Source organism: Nyctereutes procyonoides, unplaced genomic scaffold (assembly GCF_905146905.1).
Source record: "Nyctereutes procyonoides isolate TBG_1078 unplaced genomic scaffold, NYPRO_anot_genome, whole genome shotgun sequence".
Classification (NCBI taxonomy): domain Eukaryota; kingdom Metazoa; phylum Chordata; class Mammalia; order Carnivora; family Canidae; genus Nyctereutes; species Nyctereutes procyonoides.
The window spans coordinates 40,181,869-40,199,403 of record NW_026575131.1 but is presented as its reverse complement, the minus strand read 5'-3'; the positions used below and the strand labels follow the sequence as shown (position 1 = coordinate 40,199,403).

At 55.5% G+C, this 17,535-nt stretch overlaps 1 protein-coding gene across 5 annotated transcripts in view; it reads right to left on the bottom strand.

Annotated features, from left to right (window-relative positions):
- Nucleotides 1–128: 128 nt before the first annotated feature.
- LAMB2 (laminin subunit beta 2) overlaps nucleotides 129–17,535 on the bottom strand; it is a 24,077-nt gene continuing 6,670 nt past the window's right edge. The window contains exons 1-33 of one of the 5 annotated variants that reach the window (XM_055343844.1): nucleotides 12,522–12,614; nucleotides 12,344–12,429; nucleotides 12,054–12,226; nucleotides 11,819–11,954; nucleotides 11,664–11,737; nucleotides 11,069–11,257; nucleotides 10,913–10,976; nucleotides 10,476–10,678; nucleotides 10,267–10,387; nucleotides 9,763–9,951; nucleotides 9,379–9,558; nucleotides 9,146–9,258; nucleotides 8,831–8,910; nucleotides 8,609–8,741; nucleotides 8,238–8,411; nucleotides 8,033–8,160; nucleotides 5,498–5,630; nucleotides 5,124–5,316; nucleotides 4,899–5,042; nucleotides 4,455–4,686; nucleotides 4,208–4,371; nucleotides 3,900–4,124; nucleotides 3,594–3,811; nucleotides 3,385–3,481; nucleotides 2,922–3,294; nucleotides 2,643–2,827; nucleotides 2,142–2,383; nucleotides 1,714–2,062; nucleotides 1,188–1,395; nucleotides 969–1,110; nucleotides 708–884; nucleotides 457–616; nucleotides 129–377 (exon numbers count right to left, since the gene is read on the bottom strand). In XM_055343844.1, coding sequence (XP_055199819.1) covers nucleotides 241–377; nucleotides 457–616; nucleotides 708–884; nucleotides 969–1,110; nucleotides 1,188–1,395; nucleotides 1,714–2,062; nucleotides 2,142–2,383; nucleotides 2,643–2,827; nucleotides 2,922–3,294; nucleotides 3,385–3,481; nucleotides 3,594–3,811; nucleotides 3,900–4,124; nucleotides 4,208–4,371; nucleotides 4,455–4,686; nucleotides 4,899–5,042; nucleotides 5,124–5,316; nucleotides 5,498–5,630; nucleotides 8,033–8,160; nucleotides 8,238–8,411; nucleotides 8,609–8,741; nucleotides 8,831–8,910; nucleotides 9,146–9,258; nucleotides 9,379–9,558; nucleotides 9,763–9,951; nucleotides 10,267–10,387; nucleotides 10,476–10,678; nucleotides 10,913–10,976; nucleotides 11,069–11,257; nucleotides 11,664–11,737; nucleotides 11,819–11,954; nucleotides 12,054–12,226; nucleotides 12,344–12,428 — 5,421 coding nt within the window. In that variant the 5' untranslated portion in view covers nucleotide 12,429; nucleotides 12,522–12,614 and the 3' untranslated portion in view covers nucleotides 129–240. Of the gene's footprint in view, nucleotides 378–456; nucleotides 617–707; nucleotides 885–968; nucleotides 1,111–1,187; nucleotides 1,396–1,713; nucleotides 2,063–2,141; nucleotides 2,384–2,642; nucleotides 2,828–2,921; nucleotides 3,295–3,384; nucleotides 3,482–3,593; nucleotides 3,812–3,899; nucleotides 4,125–4,207; nucleotides 4,372–4,454; nucleotides 4,687–4,898; nucleotides 5,043–5,123; nucleotides 5,317–5,497; nucleotides 5,631–8,032; nucleotides 8,161–8,237; nucleotides 8,412–8,608; nucleotides 8,742–8,830; nucleotides 8,911–9,145; nucleotides 9,259–9,378; nucleotides 9,559–9,762; nucleotides 9,952–10,266; nucleotides 10,388–10,475; nucleotides 10,679–10,912; nucleotides 10,977–11,068; nucleotides 11,258–11,663; nucleotides 11,738–11,818; nucleotides 11,955–12,053; nucleotides 12,227–12,343; nucleotides 12,430–12,488; nucleotides 12,858–17,535 lie in introns of those variants that run through there. The other 4 variants (XM_055343842.1, XM_055343843.1, XM_055343841.1 and 1 more) reach the window with 4 other exon arrangements.

The window sequence follows — 17,535 nt, the reverse complement described above, 5'->3', positions numbered from 1 at the left end:
GCTCCGGGGCGGGCCCGGACGGAGGAGGCGGGACTCCGGTGGCTTGGCCTCGCCCTGGCCCTGCTGGTGGTATCCTGAGATTCCGCCCAGAGGCAACGCCCTCTCCAAATCAGAGTCCAGAAACGCGGTGGGGATTCACAGCAGTTTATTGAAGGCCTAGTCAGGGTGGGAACTTTTCCATGCAGAGGCAGCAACGGGGGTGCGGCGGGGCTGGGGGCTGGGGTAGGAATCCTGCAAGAGTCACTGGCAGGTGTTGTAGATCTGGACCTGCAAGTTGATGGCTTGAAGCACACTACGCATCCTGGCCTCCAGCCCATCCAATTGGGCTGCTTTGCCTTCCAGTGCCCGCTCGTTCTCCTCATAGGTGCCTTCCAGCTCTAGGACGGGCAGGTCTCAGCTGAAAGGTCCTACTCCCACAGTCCCACACCTCTGGCATCCACCCACTCCAATCCTCACCTTGCAGCCTTTGCAGCTTGTCCTGCGCAGCCTGCAACAAGCCACGAGCTTCATCCCGAAGTTGTTCTGCCCGCACCTGTGCAGCCAGCACACCCTGGGCCTTGCGCTCAGCCAAGGCCTTCACTGTCTGGTACTGGTCGCCTAGTGGGCCCTGCAGCAGCTGGGAATATAGAGGGCAGAGTTAGCGTGGTGGCTCAGTGGAGGCCCAGCCTCTACCCCAACCCTCACCAGCTGGCTCTGGCTCTACCCACCTGCTCAGCCTCCCGGGCACGACCCTGGGCACTGCCTGCTGTTTCTTCAGCACTAGAGGCTGCCAGGCTATTCCCTGCTCGTTTCAATTTCAGAGCCTCCAGGAGACCATCCAATTCTTGAGCCCGCTCGCCTGCAGAGCTCAGTGCCTGCTCTGCACCTGCCATCTTCGCCTGCACCTGTCACGGGTGGACCCAGGGTTAAACAGGCCTATGGGTGCATGCCCATAATCTTGCCCCACTGATGTCCCAGAGAGACCACACCTGGTGCAGGGTCCGCTCTGTGTCCTGTGTGTCAACTACTGCCCCCTGGATGGCGCCCTGAGCAGCACCCTGTGCCCTCTGGGCTTCCTCCAGTGCTGCCTGTACTGTTTCTGCCTTCTGCTTCTCACCCTCAGCCCGACTCCTGAGGAAGAGAGCGAATCAGGACCTATAAGTATCAGGACCAGGTGTCAAGGATAGGGGCCAGGGTCATGGTCAGACCTTGCCCGCCGTGCATCTTGTAGTAGCTGCTCTGCCCGACGCACATCTCCCACGGTACGCGCCAGGATTGTGTCCACATCTGCCAGGCTCCGGACTCTCTCTGCAATTGCACCTGCCAGGTGCTGAATCTGCTCAGGTGATGCTGGGATGGAGAGCTCTAGCACTCTTGTGGCCACCATCTCAATGCTATCGGGATCAGCCCCCTCCTCTATGGAGACACAGGCAAGGGCTTAGGGACACAGATTCTCCAGCATGGGCATCAGACACAATCTTGGGGTGTGAGACCACACATGGAATATGAGTTTGCTAATAGGCATAGTGATGTAACTACAAGAACTGTAAGTGGGCACAGACTTGGGGGTCATGGACTTGAGGACCACATATAGGCAAGGGTTTAGGAACTAGACGTGGGGTTATAAACATAGATCCAGTGCAGGCCCTGACCCAAGTATAAACCCAGGGACATAAGTATGAACACAGACACAGGTGAAACAACCACATGGCCTGGGCCACACGGGAGGCTCACGGCTGAGGAAGTCCTTCACACTCTGGATAAGTTCCCGAAGTTCTTGGTTGGCCTTCTCCACCTGTCCTCTGGAAGCATTAGCTTTGTCCAGGGCTGCCTGGGCCCGTTGCTGTGCCTCGCCTGCTTGCCGACGGGTCTCAGCCACCTGGCTGAGGATGCCTCCACCATCTGCCAGTGCCCGCTGCAACTCTGCCTGTGTGTGCCGGGCCCGACCCAGTGCCAGGTCCGCCATGGCTACTGCCCCATTGCAGCCGAGGCCCCCACAGCGGGGCTGCCCATCCTCATCCAGACAGCCAGCACCCCCGCAAGGGCTTGTAGCACAGGGTGCATCCCCTGGGGGTCCACACACCTGCCAGGCACAGAACAAGTCAGGACCCTGTGGAAAGAACAGCCACACCTACATGTCCCACCCTACACTTGTGCCTTACCAGTTCATTTATGGCTGTCAGGCTCAGGGAGTGGGTATGGGCAGAAAGTTTGCCTAGTGCCTGCTGGTTGGTCTTGTGTTTGTGGTTGAAGTCCTCCCTCTGGGCACTCATTAGCACCTCTGTATGGTGCCGAGTATCTGCTGAGTTGCTCACAGGGCTAGGCACTGTCAAAGCTGATGTGTTGGCACGATGTTCTGCCTCTGCAGAGAGACTGTGGGCGTGGCGGATGCTGTCATAGGCACCTATATTGGGCAAAGGCTGGCAGTCAGCAAAAGATCACCAAATCTGGGGTGCCTGGGATAAGCATCCAACTCATGATTTTGGCTTAGGTCATGATCTGAGGGTCACTGAGATCAAGCCCTGTGTTGGGCTCCGCCCTAGACTTGGAACCTGCTTAAGATTCTGTCTCCCTCTTCTTCTACACCTCCCCACTCACACTCTCTAAGAAGAAAAAAAGATCATCCAACCCTGGTCCACCTGCCTAGTTGGCTGAAAGCTCACCCAGGAAATTTGAATGCTTGAGCAGGTCCAGATGCTGGTCCAGCTGCCTTAGCGTGAGATTAAGCGCAAGCCCATCTCGCTCCAGACTGCTAAGTGCATGGTTGGCGTTGAAGTTCTCATCCTGCACATCTGTCAGTTCTGCTTCCAGCTGGGTCAGGTGCTCAGTGGCCTCTCCAATTTCACGCCTGTGCCAGTGAGGAGTGGTGTTTAGAGAAGCTTCAGCCCTGGTCCATTGGGTCTCTGCCCCATCCCTCCATGTATCCTTAGACCCTTCCGCACCGCAGCTCCTCTGTGGCCTCCACGAGCTGTGCAGTGGAGGCAGCTGAGGTGTTGCGGGCACCCACGATCCCCTGCACAGTCCCCAGCTTCTCCTGGATGCGCCAGAAGCTGCTCTCAAAGGCACCCAGCACACCAGTCTGTTGTAAATCCTGCACCCGCTGCTCCAGGCGCCGCGTACGGGCAGCCAAATCCTGTACCACACGGTCCCAGTCCCCGAAGCATGTGTGACATGGGTGGCAGGCAGGAAAGACCCCGGAAAAGCCACGAGCACACTGGTCACAGCGCACGCCAGATACTCCTGGGCGGCAGCTGCAGTGACCTGTAGAGCGGTGACACTGAGGTGTGTCTATTCCATGAGGGTCACAATCACAGGCTGTAGGAAAGGGCAGATCACAGAGTTAGGGTGCCAGCGGGGGCATCCTGGGAAGTCCCCCACCCACTCTGGCCCTGTTAGGACTCTCACCACGACACTGCAACCCAGGGTCTCCCCAGTGGAGCTCCTGGCATTCAGAACAGGTTCGCCCACCAAAGCCAGCACGGCAGTGGCACTGCCCTGTGAACTAGAGTGGGAACACGGCAGATTTCAAAGCTTCAATCAGAAGCTAAGTTCTTGAGACTCAAGACAGACAGATGACCCCATCCACCCAGGGATCCACAGGGGGGGTCCTATACCTCATTGCAGGTAGGGCCTCTGGCTTGGCTTGGATGACAGGCACAGGGCTGGCAGCCGTGGCCACTAGTAAGGTTCCAGAAGTTGGGGGCACAGCGGTCACAGGTAGGGCCCTGGACATTGGGGAGGCATGGGCACTGCCCACTGCTTGGGTCACAGTTGCAGCGATCAATGGACGGGCACTGCTGGGGATCTGTTCCCAGCAAGTTGCAGGTACAGCCTATGCCAGTCAAGCACATTAATCAAGGGGAGTCCGAGCAGCAGAGCCCTACCACAGCCCTCCCCTCCCCATACTCTCCCACACTCACGGTGACAGCTCTGTCGGGCAGCCTGCCCATGGAAGCCAGGCTTGCAGTGGGCACAGTGTGGCCCCTCTGTGTGGTGTAAGCAGCGCAGGCACTGCCCCGTGCGGGGATCACAGGCATCAGGGTCCATAGGGTCAATGTTCCCATTGCACTCACATGGTTGGCACTGGCCATCTGGCCTTGATGGGTCCCCAAAGTGTCCAGGGGCACAAGCTTCACACCGTAGCCCTGCCCACAGTTGGGGAAGGCATGAATGTTCAGTTCAGCTGCCCCACCCTGATCCCATGCCTGCACCTTATCTATCTACTCACCTGTGTACCCTGCCCTACAGTGGCACATGATCTGCTGGGAGTACCCATCCCGATGGCAAGAAGTAGCAAAGTGCCGCTGGCTCCCAGGGCCTTCAGGGCAGGGACAGGGCCGGCACTGACCCCCATATGGTAGCCTTGGGTCCCCATGGAAGCCAGCAATGCACCTTCAGGGAAGGACAGGAAGAAATATGTGATCCCTGAGCAGCTTTCAAACCCACCAACCCACTCCTTGCTGCTCCAGGCTCACCTTTCACAGTGCTCACCCCCTGTGTGATCACGGCAGCCCAGGCAAGCGCCTGTGTGGGTGTCACATTCGTCGGCATGCCCATTGCAGACACATGGCTGGCAGCTAGGGAATCCCCACTGGCCACGCTGGCAGCGATCGCAGCGAAGCCCGAAGGCACCAGTTCGGCAGGGGCATTGCCCACTGGTCTCTTCACATAGGCCACTGAGTGCCCCCTCAGGGCTACACTGGCAGGCTGAGGGCAAGGCAGAGGCTGAACCAGGGAGGGGGGTTTGAGGGAATCTAGATGGGGTTAGGGTAGGAAAGTCACGGAATGGAAGAGTACTTCCAATGTTACAGTGCTGGGAGTTTGGGGTCTAACGCAGTTAGAGAAAGGGAGAAGTAGAGTTGGAAAGAAAACAGTAGTGGGGGGAGAGAAAGTAAGAGGGAAAAAAGGCAGGCAAGTACCTTGACAGCCTGTGGGACCAAAGCCGTAGAAGCCAGGGGCACAGTGATCACAGCGGCGCCCCACCACTGCAGGTTTACACACGCACTGACCGCCATGAGGATTGCACTCAGAACTTAGTGAGCCCTGGGGGTCACACTGACAGGCTGTGGGGCAGGTGGGTAGGGCCAAGTCAGCCTGGGGCCCCACACCTCTGCCCCACCGACCCACAAAACACAGACACTCACGCAAGGCACCATTGTAGAGGAGGGTGGACAGACTGATAAGGAGGGGGGCGCAGGCCTCAGAGGGAAGGGTCTTGCTAGGCACCAGACCCTCCTCATGGCAACGGTAGCGTTCAAAGGTGGCACGGCGCTCCAGGGCAGCAGCATCACCCCCACTAAACATCTCTAGCACCAGGACACGGGGCAGCAGCACCAGCTGAAGAGATGAGCAAGGAAGAGGGAGATTTAGAGCCAGGACCATATTGGCACTACCAGAGCACTTAACACCACTATGGGCCCACCTCTTCTGTCACAGGCCCCTCCTGTCCAGCCACCACTGCAGATCCCACCCCACAGACCCGGCCTCCTTGGTCAGTGTTGGGAGAGGGACTGTTCACCGAGTCAATGAGCAGACTGGGTCCAGAGTAGGGAGCCTCGGTCTGGGCACTTCCCCCTGTTCGCACCAACTTCAGAAGCAGCTTGTAGGAGATGCCAGGCTCAAGACAGACAGGTCTGGGAAACACCATATACCTGGGGGTAGATAAAGACAGATATGGGGTTTACCCAGGGTCACTGTACCCACCATCCTAGGCCTCCCCACCCCGCGCACCAACAACTAAATCATTGGCCAAGAGAGACACTAGGACTGGGTCATGCCAACAGACACTTGGACAGCCTGACAGAAAATCTATACAGGAGATATCCCATTTTTTTAAAGATTTTATTTATTTATTCATGAGAGACAGAGAGAGGCAGAGACATAGGGAGAGGGAGCAGCAGGCCCCTGCAGGGAACCCAATGTAGAACTCCATCCCAGAACCCCGAGATCATGACACAAGCCGAAGGCAGACATTCAACCACTGAGCCACCCAGGTGCCCCTATACAGGAGATTCCCACAAACATGCCTCACTGGAATCCTATACCTGTGCAGACCAATCTCTTGAAACACGCTATACAACCTTGCAACGGCACAGCATTTCCCTGGCAAAATACTTGCCAATTTTTCTTCAACAGCTTCCTCACACTTCCTCCAACTTTGACCTCCAACCTCTGCTCCTCTTCACTGAGACTATATCATTCTCCCTCAGCCACCTGGCCCTGCCTTTCCTAGGTCATTCTCATCAGCCTGCAACCCCATGCTAGGATTCTTTTTTTTTTTTTTTCAAGATTTTATTTACTCATGAGAGACGGGGGGAGAGAGAGAGAGAGAGAGAGAGAGAGAGAGAAAGAGGCAGAGACACAGGCAGAAGGAGAAGCAGGCTCTGTTCAGGGAGCCTGACGTGGGACTCGATCCTGGGTCTCCAGGATGAGGCCCTGGGCTGAAGGCAGCGTTAAACCACTGAGCCACCTGGGCTGCCCGTTTGTTTTGTTTTGTTTTGTTTTTAAGATTTTACTTATTTACTTGAGTGAGAGAGAGTATGCATGAGTGTAAGAAAGCACAAGCAGGAAGAGGGGCAGAGGGAGAACAAGAAGCAGACTTCCCACTGAACAGGGAGCCCAACACAACACGATCCCAGAACCATGAGACCATGACCTGAGCTGAAGGCAGACGCTTAACCAACTGACCCACCAGGTGCACCACCCCCCATCCTAGGGTTCTTTTATCCCCCTTGAAAACATCTTCCTTCAATCCCTGAATCTCCCTTAGCTGTTATCTTTGCTTTCCTGCCTAACAAATTCCTAAAACTGGACTGTGTTCATTGCCTCCACTCTAGCCTCCCACTCCAATGGGGTTTTTATGCCAACATGCCATGGAGACAGTCTATATACCAAGCTCACCATTGACCTCCATGCAGCCAAACCCAGAAGCCTCTTCTCTATTCCTGTCTGCTCCAGCATTCAGTGGCATGTGATAAAAGCAGTGCATCCTCTTTCCTGAGACACTCTTCTGTCCCCTTCTGGAAACTTATCCACACTCCTGATTTTCTCCCCCAGATCCTCCTTTTCTACTGACGTCTAACACCCCAAAGCTTGGTTCTGGTCCTCCTTCCTTTCTCTGGTCATTTCACTTAGACCTACCTCTTTGGTGACAAGTCCCAAATTAATATCTCCACCTTGAGGCCTCCCAGGAATTCCAGACACAGAAATCCAACCACCCACTGGCCTTCTCCTCCATATGCCTAAGTACTTCAGAACTTTTTCTCCCTATGTCTCTCTCAGATAGAGAGCCCAATCCTCCCCCAGATGAACAAACCCAAAATGCTAGAGTCATCTTTCCACTTTCTCTCCCTTTTCTACATGTCTAAGTCATCAGCTCTGCCACTAGAATCCTCTGGAAACTTCATCATCTTGCCCCCATCAATGGCTAAACCTCTGTCACTCAGCTAATTCAATAGCCTGCAGCAGATCTTCCAGCTTCCACCTTGGTCCCTTTAAGTCTATTTTCCACTCAGCAAGTAGAGGGATCTTTGTTAAACACAAATCACAGTTGGTAAAATGTCTATAATGGGTGTGGCCCATTGTACGCTGCTCTCTCAACTTCTGTGTATTGTTTGAATATTTACATAACAAAAAGTTAAAAAATAAAGTGATGAAAAAAAGATACATGAAACAAATACTACCCAAAATGTAATAAAACAATAATCAGCCCAGTCACATCCCTGCTCGGAATGCTTTGATGCCCTCCCTTCCCCATCCCCACCCTTACATCTCCACCCAACCCCCTCTGCGATGGGCATTACCTATAGTGACACTAGTTTCCCATTAATTCTTGCCCCAGGCCTCTGGAACTTAGACCCCTAAGAGAGCAGGCCTTGTTCTACCTTCTTCTGACCTATGCCATGCCTAACAGCACCTGGCAAACAGAACTCAGGAGGAGGCACTTGAAGCAAGGGCAGATGAATGAGCAGTGGCATCCCACAAGTGCCCTTCAGGGGATTAGGGCTGGACCCCTACTCTCCAGTATTATAGATGCTACCATTAGTACCCTCACCTGGTTTCTGGTTGCAGAGTCCCTGGGATGTGGTCATCCTTGGGCAGCACATGCCCACATAGGCTGTGGGCAGATACAGGCCCTGGGCGCTGCACAGTCACTTCCATCTCTGCCCATTGCTTGGGCACCTGGAAGGATGGGATGATGAAGGAAATGCTACTACACCTAGAAGTTCAGCTCTGGGTCATGTTGCACAGGGTCTGACCTGAGGTTCCAAGCGCAACAGCAGGTCGTAGTCCATGGCTCTCGGCACAGAGCCCACCAGAAACTCCAGTGCCTGACCCTCCTGCAGCCTAACAAAGCCCCGGCCGGTCCAGGATGGAGTCCCACTGGAAGTCACCAAGCGCTCCACCACATCAAGCACCTGGGAGGTATGCAGCTAAGGGTGGGTGCTCCGGTAAGACACCATCTCTTCTGCTACAACCTGTCCTCAAACCCCAGCTCTTCAGCTAGGCCCTGTCCAAGGTTAGACACCCTCCCCAGACACTGTTTGTGCCAATGTGGTGCTGGAGGTGGAAGCAGGTACATAACTCCACCTCTCCAACTCAAGCCCTGCCCTCCAACGTTGCCCCCTACCTGTCCTTGGGTATCCTCAGCCTCCCAAGTTAGGTGATCAAGGAAAGGCCGGAAGTAGCCAGGCTGCACCTGCTCACAGCGTCGCCCCACCATGTGCTGGCGACAGCGGCACTGACCTGTGGCCTCACTGCACCTGGAAAGCCCACGGTTACTCAAGAAGGACCCCTTATCCTGCCCAGGTTCTTTTCCCACCCCTCCTGGGACTCCTGATACAGCACTCACTGGGGATCCAAGGCACCGCCCACGTCGCAATCACAAGGACGACAGCCAAGCAGGTCATGGCTCAGGCCCCAGTGGCCAGGCTAGGGGAGAGGAAGATGCTGGGGGGCTAGAAACAGACCCCCCTCACCACCCATCAGGGAATCTACTACCCCTTGGTGAAAATAGTCCCTAGACCATGGCTCCCAACCTTCGCCTCTCCAACCTAAGGCCTCTCAGCCAAGAATGGACCCTAAGCTCTTAGCACCCACCACCCCTTAGCCCTATACTCTGAGGATAAGTACAGGACCCCATAACACTAGCCCCCTCCAGTCGCACCAGGCAGTGGTTGCAGCCACGTCCAGTCACTAGACGCTTGCAGAAACAGGTTCCACTGTTGGGGTCACAAGAGGTGGTCCCAGGCACTGTGCCTCGTGCATCACACTGGCACCCTGCAGGGAAAGAGACCCATCACACTCTGGAGAGCTGTAGCAGTGCTGGTGTTGAGTTGGGTCAAAAGTAAGAAGTCAAGGGTTAACATCAGTACAGGTATTAGGGCAAGATACACATACGCTGGCAGCCTGCAGGGTCACTGGCACTAAGTCCAAAGAAGCCATCACGACATTGCTGGCAGCGAGACCCCACCACATGTTCTTTGCAGCGACACTGGCCCGAAACCAGCCCCAGAGCAGGATCATCATGGGGATCGCAGCGACCACCATCTTGGGAACCCATGGGGTCACAATCACAGGCTGAGGGCAAAAAGAGGTGCAGGGTCAACCTAATCCCAACTAGTCCAGCACCACGCATCTCCCAAGCCTCCCCCAGCCTAGACTTCCAGCCTGGGTCCACCCTATGCCCCCACCCCCACCCCAAATCCCTACAACCTGGACAACAGTCTGGCTTCCTACTTCCTACCCCAGACTCAGCTTTCCCATCCCCAACCCCAGCCTCACAGCGACACATAGCTGGGTCCCGCAGGTCCTTGCTTGGATCACGGTAGAAGAAGGGTCGGCAGAGCTCACAGTGGCGCCCAGCTGTATTGTGCTGACATCCATCACACACGCCTCCACTCACGTTGCCAGATGCCAGGTATATGGCCATATCAAAGTGGCAGCTGTGTGCATGCCCATGGCACTCACACTCTTGGGGGAGGGAAAGGCAGGACAAAGGCCAATTGAGGGACTACATCCTGAGGCTAAGGGGTGTAAGGGTCCCAGTGACACGGCAGGTACCTGCCACTGGCCAGAATGGGGCAGGGGGCTCAGGTACTTTACAGTTTCAGCATCATACCGGGCCACTACCCAGAGCAGATTGTGGAGGAGAGTTATGAGAGTCCCCAGAGGCATCAAGGCCTGGATACCTGAGAGTTAGGCACTTGACCAACCCCCTCTAAGTTCAACCCAAGGCACAGCCAGGTCACAGTGTTCTGGGGCTATAGGGGCCAGGATGTCACTCACTCCTGCAGGCATGACTGTGGCCATCCTCAGCTGGACGCCAGGGCAAGTCATGATAGAAATCCTGACACTGCTCACAGTTGAGGCCTCGAGTGTTGTGTTTGCAGATGCAGGCCCCATGAACCTAGGAGGTGGGCAGGCAAGTGGTCAGCACTGTCTAGCCAGACCTGTCCTTGCCCCCAGCCCCATTCCAGCCAGCTGAAGCCCCTCACCATGCCCTCAGCATGGGCTGGTGCTCCTGGGGCAGGTGCACACTGTGAGGCGTGTCCATAACAGAAGCAGTTGCCTCGAACAACCAGCTCGTAAAGGGCATAATAGTATTTCTCACGGATCTCCCGCCGTGGGTCAAGCAGGTTGTCTCCCAGCGTATGTAGCCGTGTCAGGTTCACCCGTAGGTTGGTGATCTTCAGCAGGTCTAAGTGGGGGGAAAGGATTAGGAGCCAGCTGGCCAGGCAGGCTCTTATTGCCCCATGCCCACTCAGGGGCTGCAGCTGCCAAGGTCACCTTGTGAGACCTCCTGTCTACTGTTATATGAGCTAAATTGGACTTGGCACCTGCCCTATGAAGCACCCAAAATAGCTACTGAGGCCCCAAATAGTCACCAGCCAGACGCCGGGACTGTGCCAGGCTCAAAGGGAGGAACACTCACTCTGGATCCGTGGGCTATAGGGGTCTGGGATAGGGATGGCAGGATCCAGCACCCGATAGATGACCTGGAGGGACATGGAGCCATTAGAAACACTGGACTCTGACTAAGGCCCATCATCCCCCCTCATCCTGCCCGATGTCAGATCTCAGTCCTCACCTCGCCTTCAGTGGATGGCTCAATCTCTGAGTAGCGGGACTCACAGACTATGTCATCCCAGTGTCGTGGTGGGGCCAGTGGGACTCCTGGAAAGTCAGCCCCACAGTCATAGGAAAAATATCGGTACACATGCCAGGTGCGTCCAAAGTCAGCTGAGCGTTCCACCAGCATGGCAGCAGGACGAAACGTCTGGGTGGGGGGCATGGCTGATCAGTGAGCATCAGGACTCAAGTCCACCCCCAGGCTCTTGATAGAGCCCTGCCCAGCTAGGGCTTGCCCTTAAGCAGCTCATGGACAGGTGGGGGTGACCACTGGAAGCCAAGCAATAATCAGGGAGGGTAGCCACTTCTAGGGGGAAGGCTCAGGGATCATGGGGCCCAGGGAGGCAGCGCCTGATCCAGCCTCACATTGGGGCAGCATGGGGAAAGTTCTGAAGGCAGAAGGCAACAGAAGATGTGGGAGATGAAGGAGCCTCCCATGCAGTCAAACACAGCATAAGAGCTCAGTAAGGCTGGGCCAAGGAGCTGCGACTCTGTTCAGGGGCAACGGGGAGCCAAGCAGGATGATTCAAGCAGGCTCCCAGACATGCGGGCACCTTGAAGGTCATAATGAGGTGCGTGAAATGAAACTCGGCCTCCAAGTCCAGCTGGATGGTGACCACGGGGACACCTGGGGCAGGAGTCGGAGGTCAGGGACTTGAGACTACTGGTGGGCAACCCTGCTCACCCCATGCCCCATCCACGGCCTCACCATTCTCTGACTGCCACCAGGCTGCCCGGCGCTGTGGTGCAAAGCTGGTAACCACATTCTGGATGCGATGGCTGTTTGGGTTGTCTCTGGCAGAGAAGGGGCGCCGGGAGTCACATAGGAAGCACTTCTTCTCATCCTAGGTTGGGTCAGAGTCAAGGTCAGGGTCAGTGCCACAGGCAGGGCCAGAACCCTCTGCCCCCCCATCCCTGAATACCCCCATCCCACGCAGCCGCACCTGTAGGTGACTAACGATGCAGTAAGGTTGGGGGCCATGTAAGCCACAGGTGGATGAGGCAGTCAGTCTGTCAGCACGGCCCACTAGCAAGTCACCTGTGGCAGGGTAGCAGCTTCCCCTCGAACAGCCTGGCATATCCGGGGCCAGGGCCTGGGCCAGGGCAGTGGCCAGCACTGGGAACAGTGGGTCATCCAGTTTTGCCGTGCTCCCACCCAGTAGCCCCAGGGCTGGCTCCCCCAGGACCCACCATCACACCCCACAAACCCCAGGCCTTCACCAGGCCCTCTCACCACTCAACAGTAGGCCCACATGAAGCTCCCAGGGCCCAGGCTGTCCCCGCAGGTCCCTCCCTCGTTCCCCTGGGGCCCGCTCCATCCTGAAGAGGAAGGGAATACAGATGAGGGGGGCGGATAAGAGTCTGGAGCCCATGCCCACCTTCCCCCCCTCCCCTTGGGGTTCCATGCAGACCCAGCCGGAGTAAGTCCGGGGTTGATTTCCCACTCAATCCTCCAGCCAGCAGCGGTCCCTCCACTAGCTGAGTCCTGCGACTTTGAGCAAAGTTGGGAAGCACGGCAAGAAGGAAAGCATGGAGTGGATCTTGGGCAGGAGTACATACCATGCAGAGATTCTCCTCCCACCTCTCCAGAAACAACCCTCACTCTAGAAACCAGACACAGGCCAGCTCACTCACAAATCTATATTGTGCTCCCTTGCCCAGACCTGTGCAGAACAAGGGGAAGGGGGTTTGGCTTTAGGCTACCACAGTTAAGGGGCGCACCAAGTAAGGGATCTGGCATGAGCAAAGGAAAGCAGTCTGATCTTGAGACTTCAAATGGCCCACAGAACACAAACTTTGTACCCAGTGTTGTAAGTGCTGTGGAAGTCACCATCAACTAAGCTGTTCAGTCCCTGGGCTCCAGCATCAGTGGGGAGATGAGAGAGCACACAGACACATCAAGCTCCTCATTTAGGGATGTGGAAAATTTGTGTTGGCCTGGCCCAAGCAACAGGACAAGATGGGGGGTAGAAGTGGAGAAAAGCCATCCCCTGCCCAAATCATGGCTCCAGGTGTATCCACCTCCATTAGTCACTACGGCAAGTAGGCACAAAAAGTGCTGTCTCAGGTTTTCAGTGTGAAAATGGGTATTGGGTAGCCAATGACAGAGGCAGGGAGTGAATCCAGATCTTATGGCCATTCATCCATTCCATGCCTTCTGGCCAGCCGAGAGGCCAGAGCCCGGGCTTGGAATGCAAGCTGCTAGCAAGTGCCCCACCCAGGCCCCAGGGACCACAGGCGGGAGGAGGACTCCACAGGTCTGTAGGGCCAGGCCCCAGTGGCTCTGAGCTGACAAAGCTGTGCCCCACTCACTTTGTCTGGGGCCAGGTAGAGAGTACCCAGAGCTATGGGACTGGGGACGAAAGCTGGGGATTTTTCAGGGGGATCAACAGGCTTCTCAGGGAGAGTCTAAGCAGGGGACAATCTACTGGACTTACAGGGTCTCTAGGAGTTTCTCCAATTACTGGTAGCAGGGTCTCCAGTTACTCTGGGGCTCACATAGTCAACCTGAGGGGCTCAGGGATATCAGAAGTGACTCAGAGTTTTAGATCACTCAGAAAAGGATTTATCAGGATCAAAGGCACTAGATGGCCTCTGTTGGGGTTGACATGATCTCTCATGGACAGAGGGTCACTGGAGGATATCATGGGGATGCATGAGGGATTACTCAGGGTCAACGAAGGCATTTGGTGTAGTCCTTGGTCTTTCAAGGTGAAGAGATTCTTGAGTCAATCTAGGGTCACTTTGAGTCACTCAGGTAGTCCCAGATCTGGTCTATCTTACTAGACCAGACTATCTATAGACTGCAGTCAGCAGGTGGCATTCACATTTGCCCATGACTGCATGTGCTTGAGCAGCTCTGCTGCCCACTGCTCCAGGGCCCACAGGGTGGCCACCTTTTTGCCCAGTATCTGTTCATTCTGCACCAGGTGGTGCTCCTACCCAGAGGATCAGGTCATGTGAGTCAGGATCTCACCTTTGGCCCTAATCTCTGACTCTGGTGCTCAACTCTGTCATGACCTTAACTCTAACCCCAGCCCCTAAATGAGCTCTAACCTGAATTAACATCTGACCCCCGTTCTGAACTTTGACCTCAACCCTAACCCTCCCACACCATCCCTATTCTGACTCTGACACTTATCCCACTCCATATCCACCCCGACAGGGCCCCGTCCACGTACCTTCTAGCCGGTTCTGAAGGTTCTGCGCTGTTCTGCACCCACTTCAACAGGTCTTGGGCTTCAGCTTGTGCCTGCTATGTCTGCTCTCCTGTGTCCTGCACTGTGGCCACCAGGCTATTTGTGCCCTTCTGCAGCTCTGCCATGCCTAATTGGGCCACCTGCAACTCCTAGAGCAGGACTTGTCCTGAAAATCCACCCCACCTAGATCCTACTGTCTCAGGCACATTGCTATCCAAGATTCCTTTCAGGGGGACAGGGTAGGGGATTTTAGAACTGAGACCCTGCCTCACCCTAGCATAGCTCAGTCCCAGCCTAAATCCCACCTCTCAATGTCCAATGTACCCATCTCACCTTGTTCAGGCCCCCTGCCACACCCATTACATGTACTGCTTGCTCTTCTGCCTCCCGGGCCTGCCACTGACTCAGGGCTAAATGGGTCCTGAAAGCCACAGCTGCACTGGACAGATGCCCCAGGACTAGGGTCACTTCCACTGTTAGTATCACCCAGGCCAGGTGCCCTGCCACCAAGTCAGAGGATCACAAGGAGGTCATAGCAAGGTAGCAACTAAGTAGGGTGCTTTCATGGTCTGTGTATTTAGTAGTGCTATGGTATCACAAAGGCTCAAGGATCTCAGGGCGAAAATAGGGATAATAGCAGCCACTGAACAAGGGTATGAGTGGGGTGTGACCTCCTGTACACTGGCCTCCAGGCCTCAGGATGTCTGTTGTGCTGCCTGCAGCCTTCACTCTGCAGCCCTTGCGTGACTTCCCACCTCAGCCAGTACCTCATGAACATCCAGTGCTTGGTCCTTGGCCCTAGCTGTCCCCTCCCTGAAGGGTGCAGATGATCAGATGATCAGTTGTGCATTCTTTTCCTCCCCACCCTCTGACCTCTGCCTCCAGCCTCCTGGCCCTTCACCTGGTCTGCTGTGCCTAATGGAGGACACCTTCAGATCTGGGCAGCTCCTGGCTTATGGTGTCTGGTGCAGGGAGGTCCCCCTGGGTCTGACCCAGCAGGAGAGCAATGCCCACTGCCCCACTCTGGAGGAGCGGCACCACCAGCCTACACCATGCCACCAGCTCCACACTCACAGCATCTGCACCTTCATCTGTGGGAATGGGGATGGGGGTAGGAATCTCAGATGTGAACTCTGATCTCTGACCCAACAAACCCTGACCCTAACCTCTCACATGACTACATGGTGTGGTGGGGGCTAACAAGAGCCAAGTGTTTTTGTGAATCAGCTGGCAAATGATAGGCAGACTAAAATCAGCCATGGTGGATTTCCTTACACCATGGAAACCTGCAAACACTACAAATCAGTTCCCTCTGACCTCCAGCCAATTGTTAAATATTTACTAGCATACTAGTGCTCCCAGCCGACCCCTGGTCAACCTTTAGGAGTATTCCTTATTCTGGAAGGAATATCATAGCAGATGTCTCAGATGCCCACCTGCCCTTTCCCTCAGCTGTGAACAGACACACAACAAGCATACAAGTACCTAAGAAGAACTGCTAGAGGATCTGTGCAGTTGCTTGCACATAGGCTAGGGTGGCCATACCCCAGGGCCCCCTTGCACGATGTCATGACTTCCAGGCCCAGATTCCTGGGGAGCTTGCTGTGACCTAGATTTGCTGCAGCTGGTAGGTAGGGGTGGGTCAGGAAGATGGATTCAGAAAAAAGCCACCTGATGTGTGCTCTCTATGTGCATATCCCACCTGGCCTTGCCAACAGCTATTTTCATGAGCATTTCTTTGAGTTTTGGGGGAAACAGCAATAAACATGCTGTGCTCTTCCTTGGGGAAAGCCCCACTGTTCCCTGCTACTCCACACTGGGCCTCTTCAGGGCAACCTCACCCCGGATGGTGTGGATCTGTGAGTGGCCCTCTCACCTCTTCATTCCTGCTCTGGGTCACCCCAGTACCCATCCTGACACCTGGAGCACGTGTGGCCCCCAAATCCTTCCTGGCAGGTGCACTAACCTGTGACCTGAAGGAAAAGAGCATGGGCCAATCAGCAGGAACACAGAGCCTCTTCTGGGCCAGGGAGAAGGATATCAGTGCTCAAAGGCAGCGTATGCATACCAAATACAGTCTTCTCCTTGCCCTGCTCCTGCCCCGGGCAGCACCCACACCTGTGCTTGGCTGAAGGCTCCTCCCTTCCTGCTTCTCCTGGCTTGACCTCCTTGGCCAGCCCCCACCTTCCCACATTGCCACCTCCCACAGACCCTCTGAGTTCTCAACTCCTGATCTGCTGTCCTTGCCTCCTCTGTGTCCTGACCCAAACACCCCACTGTCTCCATTCCCTCACCCCGATGCCTCCTTCACCCTGATTCCCACCATCTCTTCACCAAGGACACAAGAATGCATGCTTCAGGCCTCATTTCATTCAGTCGCTGACCATTCTCCTCCTGGAAACTCTTCCTCACAGTGGAAGTGGAATCCACTGCAGGCCTGTACTAGCTCTCAATCCTCACCCTTCACCTGTGTCTCCTCGGCCTCCTCCCCCCTCAACCCCCACCATGTTCACTCCACTTATTGGGACCCATTCATGGTGGGTCACCCACATACTAGCACACAGCCGCATGCAGGGTCAGGCACATGCAGTCTCATGTTTGCTCTACCCCAAATTCTCCCCCTATCTTATAGTTTATGTAATACAAACTCAGAGACTCACACGCCTGTTTGCAGCCACACACACCAGTGCTGCTGGTCACATGAACATTCACACCAGCCACAAGTAACATCCTGTCATAGGCACACACACCTTCACTCACACCTGGCCACTGCCACAAGCTATGTGCAACATGGCCTCACTTGCTGGGTGACATGCTGGCTGCACAGTGTGTTGGGCATGGCAATTGCAGGGCTCACAGCCCTGGGGTCCCCCAAGGTTCCAGAAGATGGGGGCACAGTGGCTACAGTCCCACCCCAGTGTGTGGGGACAGCAAGAGCACAGCCCATTGACCTGGGTGCAGAAGCAGGCTTCAGCCTGAGATGGGCACTGTGCAGAAACAGTACCCTGTGGGTCACAGCTGCAGCCTGGGAAGAGGCAGGGACTGAGGAAGAACCCATCCACCCACCTTGGCATGTTTCCACCCATCCTCATCACACACTCATGCCAGCAGCCCCCTGGATACAGGGTAGTGCCATGGAAGCCAGGCCTGCAGTAGGCACAGCTAGGACCATGGCTGTGGTACAAACAGTGGTGGTAGTGCCCACTGTGGGGGTCACAGGCAGCAG